Source organism: Protopterus annectens, chromosome 8.part0 (assembly GCF_019279795.1).
Source record: "Protopterus annectens isolate FY-2018-M chromosome 8.part0, PAN1.0, whole genome shotgun sequence".
Classification (NCBI taxonomy): domain Eukaryota; kingdom Metazoa; phylum Chordata; order Ceratodontiformes; family Protopteridae; genus Protopterus; species Protopterus annectens.
This window is the reverse complement of record NC_056741.1, coordinates 523,465,697-523,483,357: the sequence shown is the minus strand read 5'-3', so window position 1 is coordinate 523,483,357 and position 17,661 is coordinate 523,465,697. Positions and strand designations below refer to the sequence as shown.

General features: G+C 42.0%; 1 protein-coding gene across 3 annotated transcripts in view; it reads left to right on the top strand.

Annotated features, from left to right (window-relative positions):
• Positions 1-16,253, top strand: part of GABPB2 (GA binding protein transcription factor subunit beta 2) — a 1,188,026-nt gene extending 1,171,773 nt beyond the window's left edge. For all 3 annotated transcript variants that reach the window (XM_044080023.1, XM_044080025.1, XM_044080024.1), the window contains exon 9: positions 15,309-16,253. In XM_044080023.1, the coding sequence (XP_043935958.1) occupies positions 15,309-15,614 (306 nt within the window). In that variant the 3' untranslated portion in view covers positions 15,615-16,253. The remainder of the gene's footprint in view (positions 1-15,308) is intronic.
• Positions 16,254-17,661: the final 1,408 nt, after the last annotated feature.

Below are 17,661 nucleotides of genomic sequence, written 5' to 3'. Positions count from 1 at the left end.
AGTACAACAAAATAAAGATGAATAAAGGTGTGGTTTTACACACCTCAGAAAATCCCAAGAATCTTTGAGGACTGCGTCCCCAGTATATGACAAGGTCTTGAGTTTGTCATCCACAAATGCAGCCAGAGGTGTGGTAATAGAACCCTCCGCTGAAACAATTAACCTAAGCGGTGGATCAGTGGGATTTTTGTGAACCTTGGGTATACCGAAAACTGTCGGTACCCGGGGTTGTTGGTTGAACAAAAAATTGAATTGTTCTTGACTAATAGAACCTTCCAACAGTAAATCTTGTAACATCAAATGTATTTTGCTTTTAGCTATATTAACCTCATTAATTGATGCCTTAGAGTATTTACTAGTCTCATGTAAAGAATCCCTCATCTTTGATTCATAAATAATATTGTCCATAAGGACCGTCCCCCCACCCTTATCAGGATGCATCACCCTCAAATTACCATCGTGTTTTAAATCATTTAACAATTTTTTCTCCACCTGAGTTAAATTAGAATTCACATAGTGTGCCGCTATGGTATTCCTTATCTCTCTTTCCAACAAGTTACCAAAATTCCTCAATTGAGGATGAAGGGGGGGATTAAAAACACTTTTACTTTTGAGAACAGGATTAGAAGTTGTAACCGTTTCTTGCCCATTAAACAATAAGTGTAAATTTTGTTTCCTCTGAAATAATTTAAGGTCTATAATAGATCTAGGAATGCTGGCTTTCCTATTTGGTACAAATTTGAACCCTTTGGAAAAGAGCTGAAAATGTTTAGGGTGTACCTCAATGTTACTGTAATTAAAAATCTTGTAGTTATGAAGCTCTAAAATATTGCCCTCCCGGGTAATAGTGTAACTGCCATTTACCTCTTGTTGTAGCCCCTCTGGTTGTAGTAATTCTGGTTCTGGTTGCGGATCTGATTGGATCGGCGAAGCAGGGGTCCCTGGTCTAAAGGGCACTCTTCGTCTTGGAAGGGAGTATCTATAAAGTCTCCCCTTTTTTCCTGATCAAAAGTGTATAATTGATGACCCACTTGGTCCCTAGTAGTCTTAGGATCTTGATACCTAAAAAAAGACCTGGGTTTTGGATATGCTACTTGGTCCTTGTATTCTTTAAGGTCCCTTGCTAACTTACCCCGTTTCCTGTCCATGTTAATAATGCAGTCAGAATCAATTTGTAAAAAAATGTTGTGATACTGTTGTTTTTCTTTTTCTACCTGAAATAAAAGATCATTAACTATCTGGTCATTAATAGTCTCCATTTCTTCTAAAATACCTGCCATCACCTTCCCATTTTCTTTTAAAATTGCTTTAATAACTTCAAAACCACACTGGTCAAATATCTTAATTAAATTTAAATGAAATTCAGACCCTTCTTCAACTTTGTTAGGAAACTTAGAAAGCCTTAGGCCCTTGGGCACAACTTGCTTGTTAAGGCATTCTTTGAGATAGTTACAGTCACATTCCAATCTTTTATATTTGTCAAGAAAAAAATATAAATCATCAAGGCTTTGCCTATAAGTTTTAACAGCATTAGTCTTATTGTTGGAAGTAACACCTTGTATATCATAATTTTTCTTTAAAAAGCCTTGAAAATCAAGGTTTGGTTGCTTTTTATTAAAGTCACCTTGGTTAAAAACTTCCGTAGAGCCTTCTGCTGGGACCGCGAATGATTTTCCATTGCTGCCTGCTTGAGAATTGTCAGTACGCAAAAGTCTCGGAAAATCTGCAAAGGATTGACTCCCAGGTAAAACGGAACCACTAGCTTCGTTAAGTAAACAAGTATTAAGGCAGGAATCTCGCTGTCCTGTACCTCGAGGTGGTAAATCCTTCTGAGAAGCAGTCCTCCGTTCAGAGGACACGCCAACGAGAGAATAACACACTGGAGTGAGAAGCTCCACCAACTGTGAAAGCTGCCCGATGACCTTTCTTAGTTCACCTCTGGTGTCAGAACGAGGCTCCATATCAGTTGCTGCTTCCGTGGTGTCAGCCATCGCATCCAAAGCAAAAACCAAAAAATCGAGATGAAGGCAATGAATAAAACCAATAACCAAAAGAAATTGCCTAGGCACCACAATGAGAGCTCACAACTCAGCTGGAAACCAAGATTTATTGAAGTACAACAAAATAAAGATGAATAAAGGTGTGGTTTTACACACCTCAGAAAATCCCAAGAATCTTTGAGGACTGCGTCCCCAGTATATGACAAGGTCTTGAGTTTGTCATCCACAAATTCAGCCAGAGGTGTGGTAATAGAACCCTCCGCTGAAACAATTAACCTAAGCGGTGGATCCGTGGGATTATGGACAATATTATTTATGAATCAAAGATGAGGGATTCTTTACACGAGACTAGTAAATACTCTAAGGCATCAATTAATGAGGTTAATATAGCTAAAAGCAAAATACATTTGATGTTACAAGATTTACTGTTGGAAGGTTCTATTAGTCAAGAACAATTCAATTTTTTGTTCAACCAACAACCCCGGGTACCGACAGTTTTCGGTATACCCAAGGTTCACAAAAATCCCACGGATCCACCGCTTAGGTTAATTGTTTCAGCGGAGGGTTCTATTACCACACCTCTGGCTGCATTTGTGGATGACAAACTCAAGACCTTGTCATATACTGGGGACGCAGTCCTCAAAAATTCTTGGGATTTTCTGAGGTGTGTAAAACCACACCTTTATTCATCTTTATTTTGTTGTACTTCAATAAATCTTGGTTTCCAGCTGAGTTGCGAGCTCTCATTGTGGTGCCTAGGCAATTTCTTTTGGTTATTGACTTTGAAACTTTCCACCTCGGTCCTGAGAAGTGTGAAGTTTGCTTTTGAGAAATTTTTCACAGTGGTTTCCTTGGCTGGGGGTGGGGTCGGGATGTGGATGTCCATTGTGATTAGTTTATGGTCTGATCTTACCAATGAGGGGTTTACCTCTGGTGTGGAACATTAAGCCCCCATGTTGGTGATGACCAAGTCCAGTATGTTGTCCCCTCTTGTGGGAGTGGTGACCAGTTGTTCCATGGCATTTGAGTTTATAAACTCCAGGAACCGTTGGGTGAAGGAGGTGGGACTTAAGTAGTTTTCCCAGTCAATGTTTGGGTAGTTGAAATCACCCAATATCATGGTGTTTGGTGAGACCTTCATATTCTCCAATGTTCTCAGGAATGCCGAGTGGGGGTCCTGAGACAAGGTGGGTGATCTGTAGCAGGCTACAAAAAGAAAAGCAGTTTTACCTACTGTTAGTTGCACATGGATGGTTTCCGCTGCCTCGTGCAGTGCCACTAACCTGGAGGTGTGTGTATCCTTGATGAAAATGGATACTCCCCGCCTTTAGTATTTCGGTCTGAGTTCTGGGGCCGAAAAGAATGGTATGAGTTGAATCCTGGTAGTGCTGGGGTGCTCTCTGGGGCCTTGAACCAGGTTTTTGTTACTGCACAGATATCGATTTTCTCCATACTGAGGAGTGCCTCGAGTGCGTGCTTCTTGAGGTTTAGACTTCTGGCGTTGAGTAGCATTATCCTTAGTTTTTTTGCTTCTGGTATTGTCTATGGAGGTGGGTTTGTCTTTTGAGCCTTGCCTAAAAAAGGCACTATGGGGGTGGCAAGAGCCTTAGCCAGTATTCGAAAGCCTAAGGGTGACAGGTGCAAGTCATCCCTGGTGAAGCAACGTGGCTTGTCGAGCATGTCATCCCAGGCTGACAGACACTGGATCCCCTTTGAATGACACCAATAGCTTAGCCAATTGTTAAAATTGATCATTTTGTCTTTATACTGTAGCATCATTCTTGGTGAGGGCAAGATGCTCCTCAGGGTCAGGGTTATACCGGCCTGGGCTACATGATCAGAGAGCTCCTCTATGTCTCTCTTTTCATGTAGTCCAGGGAGGTATGTCTCAGGTCATTCACACCAATATGGACAATGACAGAGTCATATTTGTACCTGCTGTGGAGAGACCTGAGTGCTTCTGTTATGTGGAGGATCCTGGCACTGGACAGGCAGCTTATAGTGACCTTCTCCTTGTTCAGTCTGGTGAGTGGGACGTCCGTGTACCTGACAATAGAGTCTCCAATTACTAGTGTATTAGGTGTGTTATTTAGCCTTAGTGGCTTCGACTGCGTGGCACACTGACTTTGTGAAGTATGTGATACGTGAAATTTGTTGTGGGGTAGCGGTTGCTTGGATGTCTGCTTTGGAGGTCTCTGTTGCTTTGGCAGATTTTTATTTAGAGCCTCCGAGTATGTTTTTGTGAGTTTGTGTCTTGTTTTCTGGTGCGATTGGTCTATGTGAGACTGGTTGTGTGGTGCGAGTGGTTTCCTTCTCCACCTGACTGACTGTGCCAGTCTTGGGTTGAGAGAGCTCGGCCTCCAGTTTGGCTGTATAGTTGCATCTCTCACATATATTTGAGTTTGTTGGAAGGAGGAGAGGGTTGTCTGTGTACATAAGGCAATTGTAACATTGCCTCAAGATTCCCAGATTCACCAGCTGGACTGTAGAGTATACCTGAAACTGCGCTTTGGACATGTCTGGATAGTTTAAAGAACTGATTTATTGATTGTCCGGAATGGACGAATAGGGAGCCTTGTACTTCTGGATAGTATAAGGGGGTGTAGTGCTAAAGTTTGTTAGTGCTTACTGAGAAATTTGCGCAAGTGCTGGGCTGTAGAATGAAGATTGAGTGCTTATTTTGAGAGTTTGACTAGTTCTAAGGGAAAAATTGAAGAGCAGACTTTGTGGAGCCGGGAATAGTTTAAAACTGCTTAAACAGCGCTGCGCGAAGTTGTGCGATGCGCAAAATCGCGCAAATACGGGTTTTAAGGCAGGGAACTTGAAAGAGATAGTAATTAGCCCAAAATGGTCAATAAGCTGCTAGCTGCTGGGCTGAGACCACTCCTCCAGGGACAGATAGGCTGCTCAAAGCTCCCCACTCTCACTGGTGAACAGAGAAACTTCCTCCTATCCAAGTAAGGATATGGGCAACACAGGAACTTATACCACAACTTGGGTTATCTGCCTGCAAGTAGCCCTCAGTCGGCCCGAATACCAGAGTCTTGGGATTTCTGCATCGGATGTTGTAGCTGTTTCCATGAAGTCAGGTCGTCGGGGAAATAAAACATGCAGCTGACGCCATTAAATCAGCTGTTCTTGCCGAGCGGAGCCCAAAGCAGAAGCAGTTTGCAAGTGAAGGTCAGCCGCCTCCTGAAATTTTCATTTTTCGAGTTTCAGACCTGAAGTCTTCTAAAAGAGGAGTACCCTGTTGGGGATCCTTTTTTCTTGCTCTAACCAATGTCAGAAAAAATTAATAATTGTTTTGCCTGTGGAAAGCAAATGCCTCACAGATATTTTCATTCTTACTGCATCACCTGTTTAGGCCCAGACCACGGCGTTCCTTGCTGTTGGTTTTGTGCCCTGTTCAACGCCCAAACTATTAGTCATTGGGCTATTTTTGTTGCTAAATTCTTTCGCTCTTGTTCTCCGTATTCCGAAATGGCTTTGATAAGCTATCCGACTACCGATCTTCCGAAAAAACATAAGGATAAAGACAGAGACAGACCACATAGTTCCAAAACCTGCCAGTGACGCTTCTGCTAAGTTAGTCGCCAGTCCGCCAGTACTCTGGCGCTTTTGCAGCCCCTGATACCCACTTCTTCAAATTCGCAGGCCTCTACTGAGACCCATTCGGAGTCCGGTATGCCACGAGATGCTTCGTCGACTATGGAACCTGTGGATGTCTCTGCCTTGGATGGGTCCAGAGCCGCTGTGCAGGCACGGCTTCTGAGGGTGTATTCAGGCCTTCCAATGTTCATATTAAACCGACTACTTCGTTTCAAACCAAAAATACCGAATTTCTCAAGCCCAGAGTTCGCACTATGCCTAGGAAACCGACAAAAAAGCGCATTCTCAGGCCCCCATGCCACAGAAACAAATGCTTAGAATGGCTGACGACCTTTATTACTTTAATTAGGGGAAGCCAGCCTTCCCCTTCCAAAAGACCAATAACTGATTTTCCTTCTGATTCTTCAGATCATGAGTCCGATGACTCTGATCCTTCTGATTACCAGGGCATACCTTTGTATACCTGTGAGGATTCTGATGCAGAGGATTCTATTCCCTTTGCTTCCCCACCAGAGGATTTTTCTTTCGGTGAAACCCTGCATACTCTGAGAGCATTTCCGCTGGGAGTGCCAGGACTACACACAGTCCAAAAAGAGACTCAGGGAATTTTTAAACTTGCCTCAGCACAGGCCTCTAGCTATCCCTCCTGTTCTGGAAATTGTAGAGGATGTCTTCATGGAATCCAGTCTTACCCCTGATACTTTGCCACCAGCTCCCAGGAAATCTGACAGGTACTACAGAGTACCTGACTCTCACAAATTCCTATTTACGAATCCTACTGCGGATTCAGAGACCCATTTCCCAGGGACCTAAAGGCATTAAGGCTACTACAGCCAAAAACCCTAACCCTTCGGACAGGGATTCTAGGGCTTTAGACAGATTGGGTAAGAAGGTATATACCTCTGCTACTCTTGCCATCAGGGCTTTAAATTGCCAGCTTCACATATTAAAGTATCAGCAACATATCATGGAACTAATTAAACAGAAAATTATGTTGATTCCTGATTGTGCAGAACATAAAGATTTACAAGAGTTAATGCATTCTGCTAACCAAGTTGGAAAACATAGTTTGCAATGTGGTTTTGATGCCTTAGAACCATCTTGCAGGGCTGCTGTTACTGGGTCTGTTCTTAGAAGGCATGCTTGGCTTAAGGAACAAATCTTGCCAGACCATGTCAAAGCAAAATTACTAGATGCTCCATTAAACCATGAACGTCTGTTTGGCACTAAAGCAGAAGTCGTCCTCAAAAAGATGGAGGAAACAGCTAAATCTATGCAAACTGTTAAAGATTTCCTACAGATACAGCCACCTAGATTCAGTAGGCATTGGCCTTCTAAAAACTGGTCTTTCCAGTCCCTCTCAGACCTTCTCAGTCCAAACCAAGGGGCAGCAGACCACCAAGACTACAGTCTCAGGGTAGAGTGCTCCCACCTCAGAAACAGGGAGTAGTAAGCCACCATCCTATAGAAAAAGTTCACAATGACTTGTCCTTCATCCTTCCAAGCCTTGCCCAAATACTTGCACCCTTAGGAGGAAAACTATCCCTGCACGCAAAAAACTGGGAGTACATTACCCAGGACAGATGGGTCTTGAACATTGTATCCCAAGGATACAGATTCTACTTCCACTCACTGCCAACCCCAAGCGGATAGCCAGACCTCCCCCAAAAAAGTGGGCAGAGGCCCAAAAGCAAGTGCTTTCTCTTCTCAGTATCAGAGCTATTCAACCTGTCCCAGCAGAGCAAAGAGGACAAGGTTTTTACTCCAGACTGTTTCTGGCACCCAGAAAAGAAAACTTTTGGTGCCGTAACCTGGATCTGTCTATTCTCAACACCTTCCTGGTGGTTCCAAGATTCAAAATGCTTACTCTCCAACAACTGCTTCCTATGTTATCCAAGGACTCCTGGCTAGCCACCCTAGACTTAAAAGAAGCTTATCTGCACATTCCCATAAGGGAATCTTGCAGGAAATATATACATTTCAGAGCAGGCTCTATGCACTATCAGTTCTCTGCACTTCCCTTTGGTGTACGTACTGTACCCAGGATATTCACAAAATGCCTAGCTCCAGCCATTGCATATTGCAGGCAGAGACAAATTCAAATTTACCCATACTTGGATGATTGCCTGATTCAGACGGACAGTCAGGAATTGCTGCTTCAGCACCTGACATTTGTAAAGAGACTTCTAACTTCACTGGGGTTTACCGTCAACCAAAAGAAATCGCATACGGTACCCAGCCAAAAGATTGTATTCCTAGGCGCAAGCTTGAACACAACTTCCCAGATGGCATTCCTCACTCCAGAAAAACAGATTTATTTGACAAACTACTTCAATCTACTGGCCACCCAAACCCAGCTATCTGCAAGAAAAATACTGCAAGCCCTAGGGTTCATGGCCTCTTGCATTCAACTAATTCCATATGCAAGACTGCATATGAGGAAACTTCAATGGTACTTAAAGTCCCTGGTATCAACATTCTCAGGACATGGAAACAATGATTTCTACCATTCCTTGCCTAAGGACAGAGTTCCTTTAGTGGGCAGGGGCCTGCTACCACAACAACAGACCCCGTTTCACTCAAGCCCCACCACACAAACCCTAACAACAGATGCATCAGACTATGCATGGGGGGGCTCACATGGCAGGAAAATGCATTCAAGGCAAATGGAGCCCAAAACAAATGCACCTGCATATCAATCAAAAAGAAATGTTAGCTGTACAGAATGCACTGACAGCCTTCAAATACCTTATTCTTTCAGGGCAACTATTGATAAAGACAGACAACACCACAGTTATGTGGTACATAAACAAGCAGGGGGAACCCATTCCTACCCACTCTGCATGTTAGCCATGGCTCTGTGGAACACAGCCTTGAGCAATCAAGTGCACTTGCAAGTTCAATTCCTACCAGGCAAACTAAATTCACTGGCAGACGACTTAAGCAGAAATCTAATGGACCCACAAGAGTGGAAACTGGAACCCAAATCATTCAAGCTTCTGATCCACAGGTGTGGGGCACCAGAGTTTGACTGCTTTGCTTCCCCGCAGAACTATCAGTTGAACAAATATTGCACCAGAACTCCCCACAGCCAAGCATGGAAAGTGGATGCCCTGTCCTTTACATGGGAAAACCTCGCAATTTATGCCTTTCCCCCTCTGCCCCTCCTCTCGAAGGTTCTACTAAAGATTAGACAGGACAAGCCAAGGACAATCCTGATTGCACCAGACAGGCCACGCCAGCACTGGTACCCATTTTTGCGCAGTCTGACAGTAGTGCCACCATGGCACCTGCCTCAGACCCCTTCCCTACTGTCCCAGAAGGAGGGCCAGATTTTGCATCCTCGGTTGCAAACCCTGAACCTAGCAGCCTGGCTCATCCCCTGAACACATCACCAGCAACCCAAATTAAACAGGTGCTGGATGTCATCCTTGAGGCAAGGAGGCCTAGTACTAGGAAATCCTATTCAGAAAAGTGGAAAAGATACTGAGTCCGTCTCAGGGAATGGACACAACCATACCCAACGTACCTCAAATACTAAATTACCTAACATAACTGCTCCACAAAGGCCTATCCTTCTCTTCAATTAAGGTTCATGCCTCTGCCATCTTAGCTCATTACATTACTGAGCCACCCCTCTTCTCTCACCCTCTGGTCAAACAGTTCCTGAGAGGAGCCAAAAATTTAAGAATCCCCGAGGAGACCTCCCACTCCAGTCTGGGACCTTAACTTTGTACTGGAGAAGCTCACGCTTCCTCCCCTTGAACCTGCAGCTACAGCAGAGTTAAAATTCCTCTCTCGGAAAACAGCCTTACTTCTAAACATCACTTCAGCAAGAAGACTGTCTGAATTGCAGGCCCTTATGGCCGTGGAACCCTTCATTATCTTCCATGCGGACAGGGTTTCCCTCAGGACTAACCCATCATTTATACCCAAGGTGGTATTTAGTGTGGCTTTAAACCAATCCATTCATTTGCCAACCTTTTTCCCTAATCCTCAGAATAAAGGGGTCAAGGATCCTGCACTCCCTGGATGTGCACAGGCAGCTTAGGTTCTACCTGGACAGGACTTAACCTTTCCGAAAATCTGACCAGCTGCTAGTCAGCTTTGCTACAGGGGCAGAGGGCAAGGCCATTTCAAAGCAAACCATTTCTAAATGGATAGCACACTGCATCAATTTCTGCTACAAACACTATGGAAAACCTACCCCACAGGGGATCAGAACTCATTCCACTAGGGCTACCTCAACCTCTACAGCATTTCTCAGGGGAGTCCCTACCATGGACATCCTGGAAGCTGCAACCTGGAGTTCTGTACACACCTTCACCAAGCATTACCACTTACCTATCTTTTCTAAATCCAGAGCTGGATTTGCCACAGCAGTCTTACAAGGCCTCCTAGCCAGCCCCAATGCTTCTTGACTGCCTCCACCCTTCCTCAGCTTTGGGAATCAACCCAAGTGTGATGACTGCAACAGTGAAACACGAAGAACATAGTACAGTTGTATACACTTACCATAAATGTAGATTTTCGAGTGTATTCACTGTTGCAGTCCTGGTTTCCGTCCCTCCAGCCCCCTGACTTTATACTTTATACCTATCCTTTTTTTTTTTTTTTTTTTTTTTGGCCATATCTTATAACAATGGTATTTACTTTTTACGGGGGTGTTCCACACCATGTAATTGCTTCCTATTTTGGGGGCTCCTGACATCTGGGGCAAGAAAAACGGATGTAATGGCGTTGCCTGCATGTTTTATGCCCCTGACGACCTGACATCATGGAAGAAGCGACAGCATCCAACACAGAAATCCCAAGACTCTGGTATTCGGGCTGACTGAGGGCTATCTGCAGGCAGATAACCCAAGTGTGATGACTGCAACAGTGAGTACACTCTAACATCTACATTTATGGTAAGTGTACACAACTGTACTTCGTGTCTCACTGTGTTGCAGTCATCACCTTTGGGTTATCCCTTCTGTAGTAGCCCTCCATCGGCCAGAATACCAGAGTCAATGTTTTTGTGTGCAGGCTGCCGTCGCCTGTAGTCTGACGTCAGGTCGTCAGTGCTATAAAGCAAGGCAGCTGGCGTCATTACATCAGTCTTTCTTGCCGTGGAGCTCGTAGCAGAAGCAGTTCGCACCAGTGCTGGTCGGTTGCTAGCAGAAGGTGAATTTCAGCAGAAAACGTCTAAAACCAAGTACCCTGTTGGGGACCCTTTTATCTTGCTCTAATCGATGTCCGAAAAAGTTAACACTATGTTTTTATTTTAAGATTTTTGAAAGTAAACTGCATCCATAACATCCACTTGTACATCCTTCATCCACTGGGTTCTTATTTTAATATTTTTGAAAGTAAACTCAAAATAACAAAGTAGTTTTAGTGTTCATTTCATTGTAATTTCCACTTTCGTAGCTTTCACTGACTGCATTCATATGCTCTTCAACACTTAATAGTTGTAAATTCAGTGTCCAAGAAAAGAACCCATGCAATAAGTGTTAAAGGCAGAATATTGGTAAAATTCTCTGTGGCCATGTTGTTAGTTTCCACAGTAAGCTCCCTGAAACAACCATCCAAAAATCAGAACACCATTCAGAATTGTAGTAACATCCTGATCTGATGGTGTCCATTTCATTATGCATCATGAATGGGTCTTCAGATCTGACTCGGCCATTTCTTCCAGACATATATTCCGAACCTCAACCTCCTCCCTCTCCCATAGTGCCTCGCTCCTCTTCAAACTCTTAGATATAATTTGCCCTCTTCCACCACAGACATGATTCTGAGCTTCCAGTCAGTTGTCAATTTTTTCATTTATTTTTCTCTTATTTAATAACCTTTTCTCTCTCCTAGTTAGGTTTTAAGTTTTTCCGTATCTGTAGTGGTAACCTTCCTTCCCTTCTCAAGTAGTCATCTCCTGAAGTTTTCGCTGGTGGTAGGGTTTTTACCCACCTTCCGCCTCTCCTTTCTCTTTTCTTTTCCTTTTCTTTATGTGTGCGTGCGTGTGTGTGTGCATGTGTGTGTGCATGCACACACACACACACACACACACACACACACACACACACACACACAAAATAATAAACATTCCCCATATCTTTTGAGTTAATAGTTTAGGCTTAGTATTAATGTGTGTGCGAGTCTTGTGCTCTTGATGCATATTGCATGCCAAAGGTTGTGGGTGTTGTAGTTGACTGCATGGTACTAGTGGTTGCAAGGCCAACACATGGTCATGGATCTTCTATTTATGTTAAACTCATGTCAACAGGCCATAATGTAGTGGACATGTCAGCCCTCTGGTAGTCTTCTCATTCCTGCACTCAAGCCCACTGCAAGTACTGAAGCCTGGTGCTTTGCTGACTCAGTACAGCACTTTGCTCAGCTCTTCAGAGCTCTAGTTATGTGGTTACTTTGGGAACACAGTGTCAACATGATAATGAGACTATTTTCCTCAGCCTTCCTACTTGGAGACGTTGTTTGATGACACCTTGGATTTTATGCAGGAACATTTCCCTTTCTTTTTAATTGTCCCAGAGACAGTTATGTATTTGGGGCTCCTTCTTAATTCACTGTGAAATGCCTTCTATCCTGGAGTACCTAAACAAGCAAGATTGTGTTCTTTCTGCAGTGAGGCAGTGGGTCATAGAGCTCTCAGTGGTTTATATTCCATATGGAAGTGAATGTGCCGGCATACTCTGAGCTGCTCTTCCATGCCTTTCCTTAAGTTACATATTCATAAACCATGCCTAACTTGGATCTTCCAGAAGTGAGGGGGAATCTGGAGATCAGTTTGTTTTCATAAACAAGAAAATACAGTTCTTTCCTTTTTCTCATGGATGCCGCAGGACAAGGGGGGAGTTTGTTCTCTTTAATGCCACTTGTCATTTTAGTGTTCAGGGAAGACCACTGGAATGAATTCTTGTCCCACCATGGTGGCCAACAAAGGCATATTTTGAGGTTGTCAGGTCTATGACAATGCAGAAAACTCTTCCAGTATTCCACATTAAGCGTGTCTCTTTTAGATGCACTTATTCTGTTAATCTGGAGTTTCAGAAGCAATTGAAGTTACTAGGTAGACTTATTCTGTCAGATGGACAAGTTTCTCTGAGTGTTATATTAACCAATGCTACCACACTCGATCAATATATGGGTCTTCTTCACCAATATTAAACACCATATAGGTTTGTGACCTCAGTTGTTCCTGGATCAGAGCACACACCAACTATTTTTGTCCACCTTTTCCTTGAGGAGGGCAAGGTCATGGACTAGCATCCACTGGTTAAGCAATTACAGGGGTGTTGCATCTCCACCCAGTTTTGAGCACACAAACATCCAGTACAGGTGTTTTTCCCTGTTATACTGATATTGCTTTGATGTAGTACTGTTACACAAGGTACACAGTTAACTGTACTTGAACATTTGTTACTGGCATTTATTAAGCTAACATAAACATTTTATTAAGAACACTGTACCTTTAAATGCATTATATCACAGGGTGTGTTTACAATATTTAATTTCAGATTGGCACAAAGTTTGCACATTTTTATAAAAATAAAAAGCAGCTTTCAATTTTTCTTCTAAACCAGACATCTTTATTTGTAACACAGGTAGTCATTCATAAAACTTTGCCTTTAACCTACTAATGTATTAACTATATCAGTACAATTGGTATATAAAAATAGGCTCGCTCAAATAGTATAAAACACCAAAGTTAAACTTTGAAATGTCTAAATACTAAATTAAAATACTTGTCATAATAAAGCGTTACTCAGTCTGGTACCTGGACTGATCAGTCCTTCTCTGTCAGTGTAATTTGTAATCTAGAAGGCCCACACCAACTCTTAGTGATATCTTAAGTGATATGTATATAAAATATGTCCATCCTACTCGCCACAAAGAAAACCGTATTTGATCTACCCTTATGAAATCTGTGCAGGAATGGTTTTCCTTCAGAATTAAGGATTATTTAGAATTGATAGAATTTCATTAGTATGCTAACAGTTTCAGTGTGAAGTACTATACATGTGCATGTAATGTTATATTAGCACAACTGATAATCCACAGGTATGACCTGAAACCATGGTGGACACTTTTAACTTGGCGTCTGTATCGACTCTTGTATGTTCCAAGATTTATATCTAGTTATGAATTGTGTAAACAAATTTTGTCACTGAAGAGTAGTAGTTTTCAGTGAACTGCTCAGTTTTTGTGCCTGCTGCTTTGTTAAAAGGAAGACAGGAACAGTCAGCATTTTGTACTTAAGAGGAGTTATTTTGTTTACAAACTTTACTGCAAGACACCTTTAGTTGAAAGCTTCCAGAAGTAGGAAAATCTGTTTGTTTCATGCCTTATAGATGTAGAATGTTTAGTGTAATCCAAGACTTGACATCTTTTTCTTTCTTGTCTGTAAACTCCACTTCCCATAGTAGAATGTGATTAATTTTGCTGTCATTGGCCTTTTTATGTTGACATATAATTTTACTCGGCACTGAAGTTCAGAATCAAGGCATGTCAGTTCAGAGAATGTGTGACTCAGGGGCCATGTTTGATTATTCACATGGTTAAAATAGTTATGTCTGATTATTTAAATGGTTGAGCAACGTATTGTTTGTGTGCTACATTTTTAACAGATTTGCAATGTTCTTCAGATTGAAGCTCTGTTGTCTTTGGAGAGTATTTTACCTTTTTGCTTAAACTAGATATTGGTGAACTTCCTACACTTTAAATAGTTTTTAAGCTTTTCCTCACAGTTGCAGAAAGCTGTTGCCTCTCTTTTGTCTTTCCCTGCATATATTTATTAACAGTCCTACCTAGTTGTTGGTAACTTCCAAGCCTTTGTTATACTAATTTTTGCTTTATGCTTGCCCATGATGATTGGCATCCAGTGGATGCTGTCTTTTCTCTTTTTGGCACAAGTCCATAATATTTTCCTGCAAACGTAATTGATTAAAGTCTATGTTATGATATTATTTTCAGAAAATGTTAATAGTTTGTTTGCAAAGCCAGGGAATAAAGCCCAGACTACAGTGCAGACAACCTGAGTTTGAGTGGTAACTTGGGAGGCTGTAGGTACTGACCCAGGAGAATGGGAGTAAGTGGCCACTCTCTGCTCACTCATTCTATTGGGCAGAGGGTTATTGTGAGGATTCTGATGAAACACAATGATAAACCCTAGCGGAGGTCCTTGGTGTTACCTTAGAGGAGTTTCAGCCTGCTGAGCTGTTAGCATTATGGTGCATTCACACCAGTAACAAAGGAGAACCCAGCTTGCAGAAGAACATATCCCATTAAGAGATAGCTGAGGTAAAGCTCAGGGGACCTGCCTACAGGAGAAAGGGGGTGTTCCCTTGGGGAGAGGATAGATCACACCCCTAGGACCAACTCCCTACCACCAGATTCTTACCAGGGAAAAGAGGGCTGTATACATGAAACCAGCAGTGAAACTCAAAACAGTTCTTGAGCTTAGCATACCACTACAACTTATAGTTGCTGTTCACAGAATGGTATATTGTAGACTACCGCATACTTCTGTCTCCCTACCTCTCTCTTACAGTCTTAATACTATTTGTTATCAGTGCTGATCTACATTTTGCATTCATAGATGCTATTTTTATACTAATTAAAACAGGCAAATCCTGTTTGCTTATGAACTCAATTTTTTCAATAGGAACATAACATATGGGTGTCTGTTTTCTTTTGCAGGAGTGCATTGAAGGAAAGGAGAGAGAGTTGCTACAGAAGCAGTTACAGGAGGCAAACCGCAAGGCTCAGGAGTACCGACAGCAGCTTTTAAAGAAAGAGCAAGAAGCTGAGCAGTACCGTTTGAAACTAGAGGCCATGGCAAGACAGCAGACAAATGGTACTGAAGTGACTGTTGTTGAAGAAGTCTCAGAGGTTGCAGCTGATACTGTCATTCTAACAACAGAGGATCTACAAGGTTCAGAAACCACAGTGTTGGAGACAATGGAGCAGCATTCTGATATAGCATTGGAAACTGTGGCATCATAATTGTTTTACATTCACATTTCTGGCTCCTGAAAGATATGCAAGTGAGAAATGCATCACAGAGGCTGGTCTGGTTCTTCCTTTCAGTTGCCTGGCAGATATCAAGTCTGATGTAGGGGAAGTTGAATATAACCAGTAAAATATTTGGACTAAGTGGAAACAAGCCATCTTGTCAGCACTGTGCAGATTTTGCAGAACAGTTGGCAGTACTTAATTTCAAAATGTAGCTTTGGTGATGCTTCCTTACAACTTGGATTGGGGTGTTGATAAAGAAAGTATACTCTGACTAATGGAAAACAAAGAAGCTTGTAAGGCAATAAGTATTTAATGGAAACTAGTACCTCAGCACCACTTCAGTAATTTTCTGATGAATTCTCTTGAGTTCACTATACTGGAGTTCTGAGATGTGCATTGCTGTCTCAGGAAAGTTTGACATCTAAGTGATATTGCTTGAAAGTTCTCTGCTTTATGCAGCTTAACATCTGGAGCTATTCAAAAGCATTTTCTGTTGGAAGAGATGTTACATGTTTTTAATCTGAACTCAACACAAAGTGAGGTTTTACTACCTTAAAAGTGAACCACAATGATTTATTTTTTACAGTTCAGATAAAAAGAATAATAAAAAGTTAACGAAAAAAGACACACATTTGTATCCTTACCTTTAAATAGCTTGCCAAGGAAGAAGAGAGTGAAGTACGAGTTGCTTTAAATATTATGACAGAAGTGCAGTTCTTTATAAATGCTTCTAAACAGGAGAGATGCTTATGTTTATGAAACTGCCCATTTTATATGTTGTTAATTGTATATGAGAGTGACATTTTTACATTGTATTAGTTCAGATTTTGAGTGTTGGACCAAGTGATGTCTTATAAAATGAGGAAAGTGCTGTGTTGAATAATTTGTCATCTTAATTGCATGAGTCCAAAAAGGGAGTGATAATTGCTATGAGAGAAATTCTACATTGGATAAGAGCTGAAATGTCCTGAGCACCCTGCAGTTCGTGCACTGTTTTTCTTCTGTTCCAAAAAAATTCTTGTACTTCCTGACTGTGCACTCCATATTCTCTTGCAGTGGATAAAGAGGCTGTACTGGCCTCACTCTGCCCAAGTCTGTCTTACCATTCATGGAATTTGGATTTCTGCGAAATGAGCTTTTTTTAGGAAAGTTCCAGCATTTACTTCTAAAAACTAGTAACCACAAGTGTTCCACTTAACATTGTTTCAACTGCCAGTGAAAAGAAAAAAATATGCAAGTTGAACATTACGCTTGAGTACCCTGTGTGGCAGGTCTTCAGGCCATTTGTCAGGTAAAGGAAAAGTGTTGAGCTCATGTCCTGCTTCTGTATGAGCAAAATGGGTACATTGGTGGGAAAACAGCTCAGGAATTGGCAGTAGAGTTCCTTGCATCAGTAGTGTAGCTAGGGCAGAGTAAGAGGGACAAATGCCCTGGGCGCAAAGTGTTGGGGGAGGCGATCAGCCAGTCCTAATCTGTAATGCAGTATTGTTTTTTTTAAAAGACTGTATTGCCTTTGTGATCTAACCTGACCATTGTAGCGCTTTGTATGTATTCTAAACTGTAGTAACTGCTTGCTACAATTTAAAATAAAAAAAAGTCTTATTTTTAAGTAAAACCTGAGTGCTGTAGCACTCTGTGCAGACAAGGTATAAACTGCAGCATCTGTTTACTGCATTTGTGGCAAGCAGCATGCTACAATTTAAAAGACGAAATTAATATATATATATATATATATATATATATATATATATATATATATATATATATATTAAACATTTTTAAGGAGGGCCAGGGTGCACAGAAGTGGGACCTGAATGGCTGGGGAGGGCTTGTTTTGCATCTGGCCACCTGGTTAGTTTACCAGCAGAAAAAAAACGCTGCGATTCTACCATACATAATCCAATCATTAGCTTGAATGGAAGGAAAAGGCAGGCGAGTTTGATGTGGAACACCAACCAAAGCTACAGCTAGTGAATTTGTTGACTTTCTTCCTTGTATCAGCTGTAGATTGCTGCATATGTTTCTGAGAGAGCGT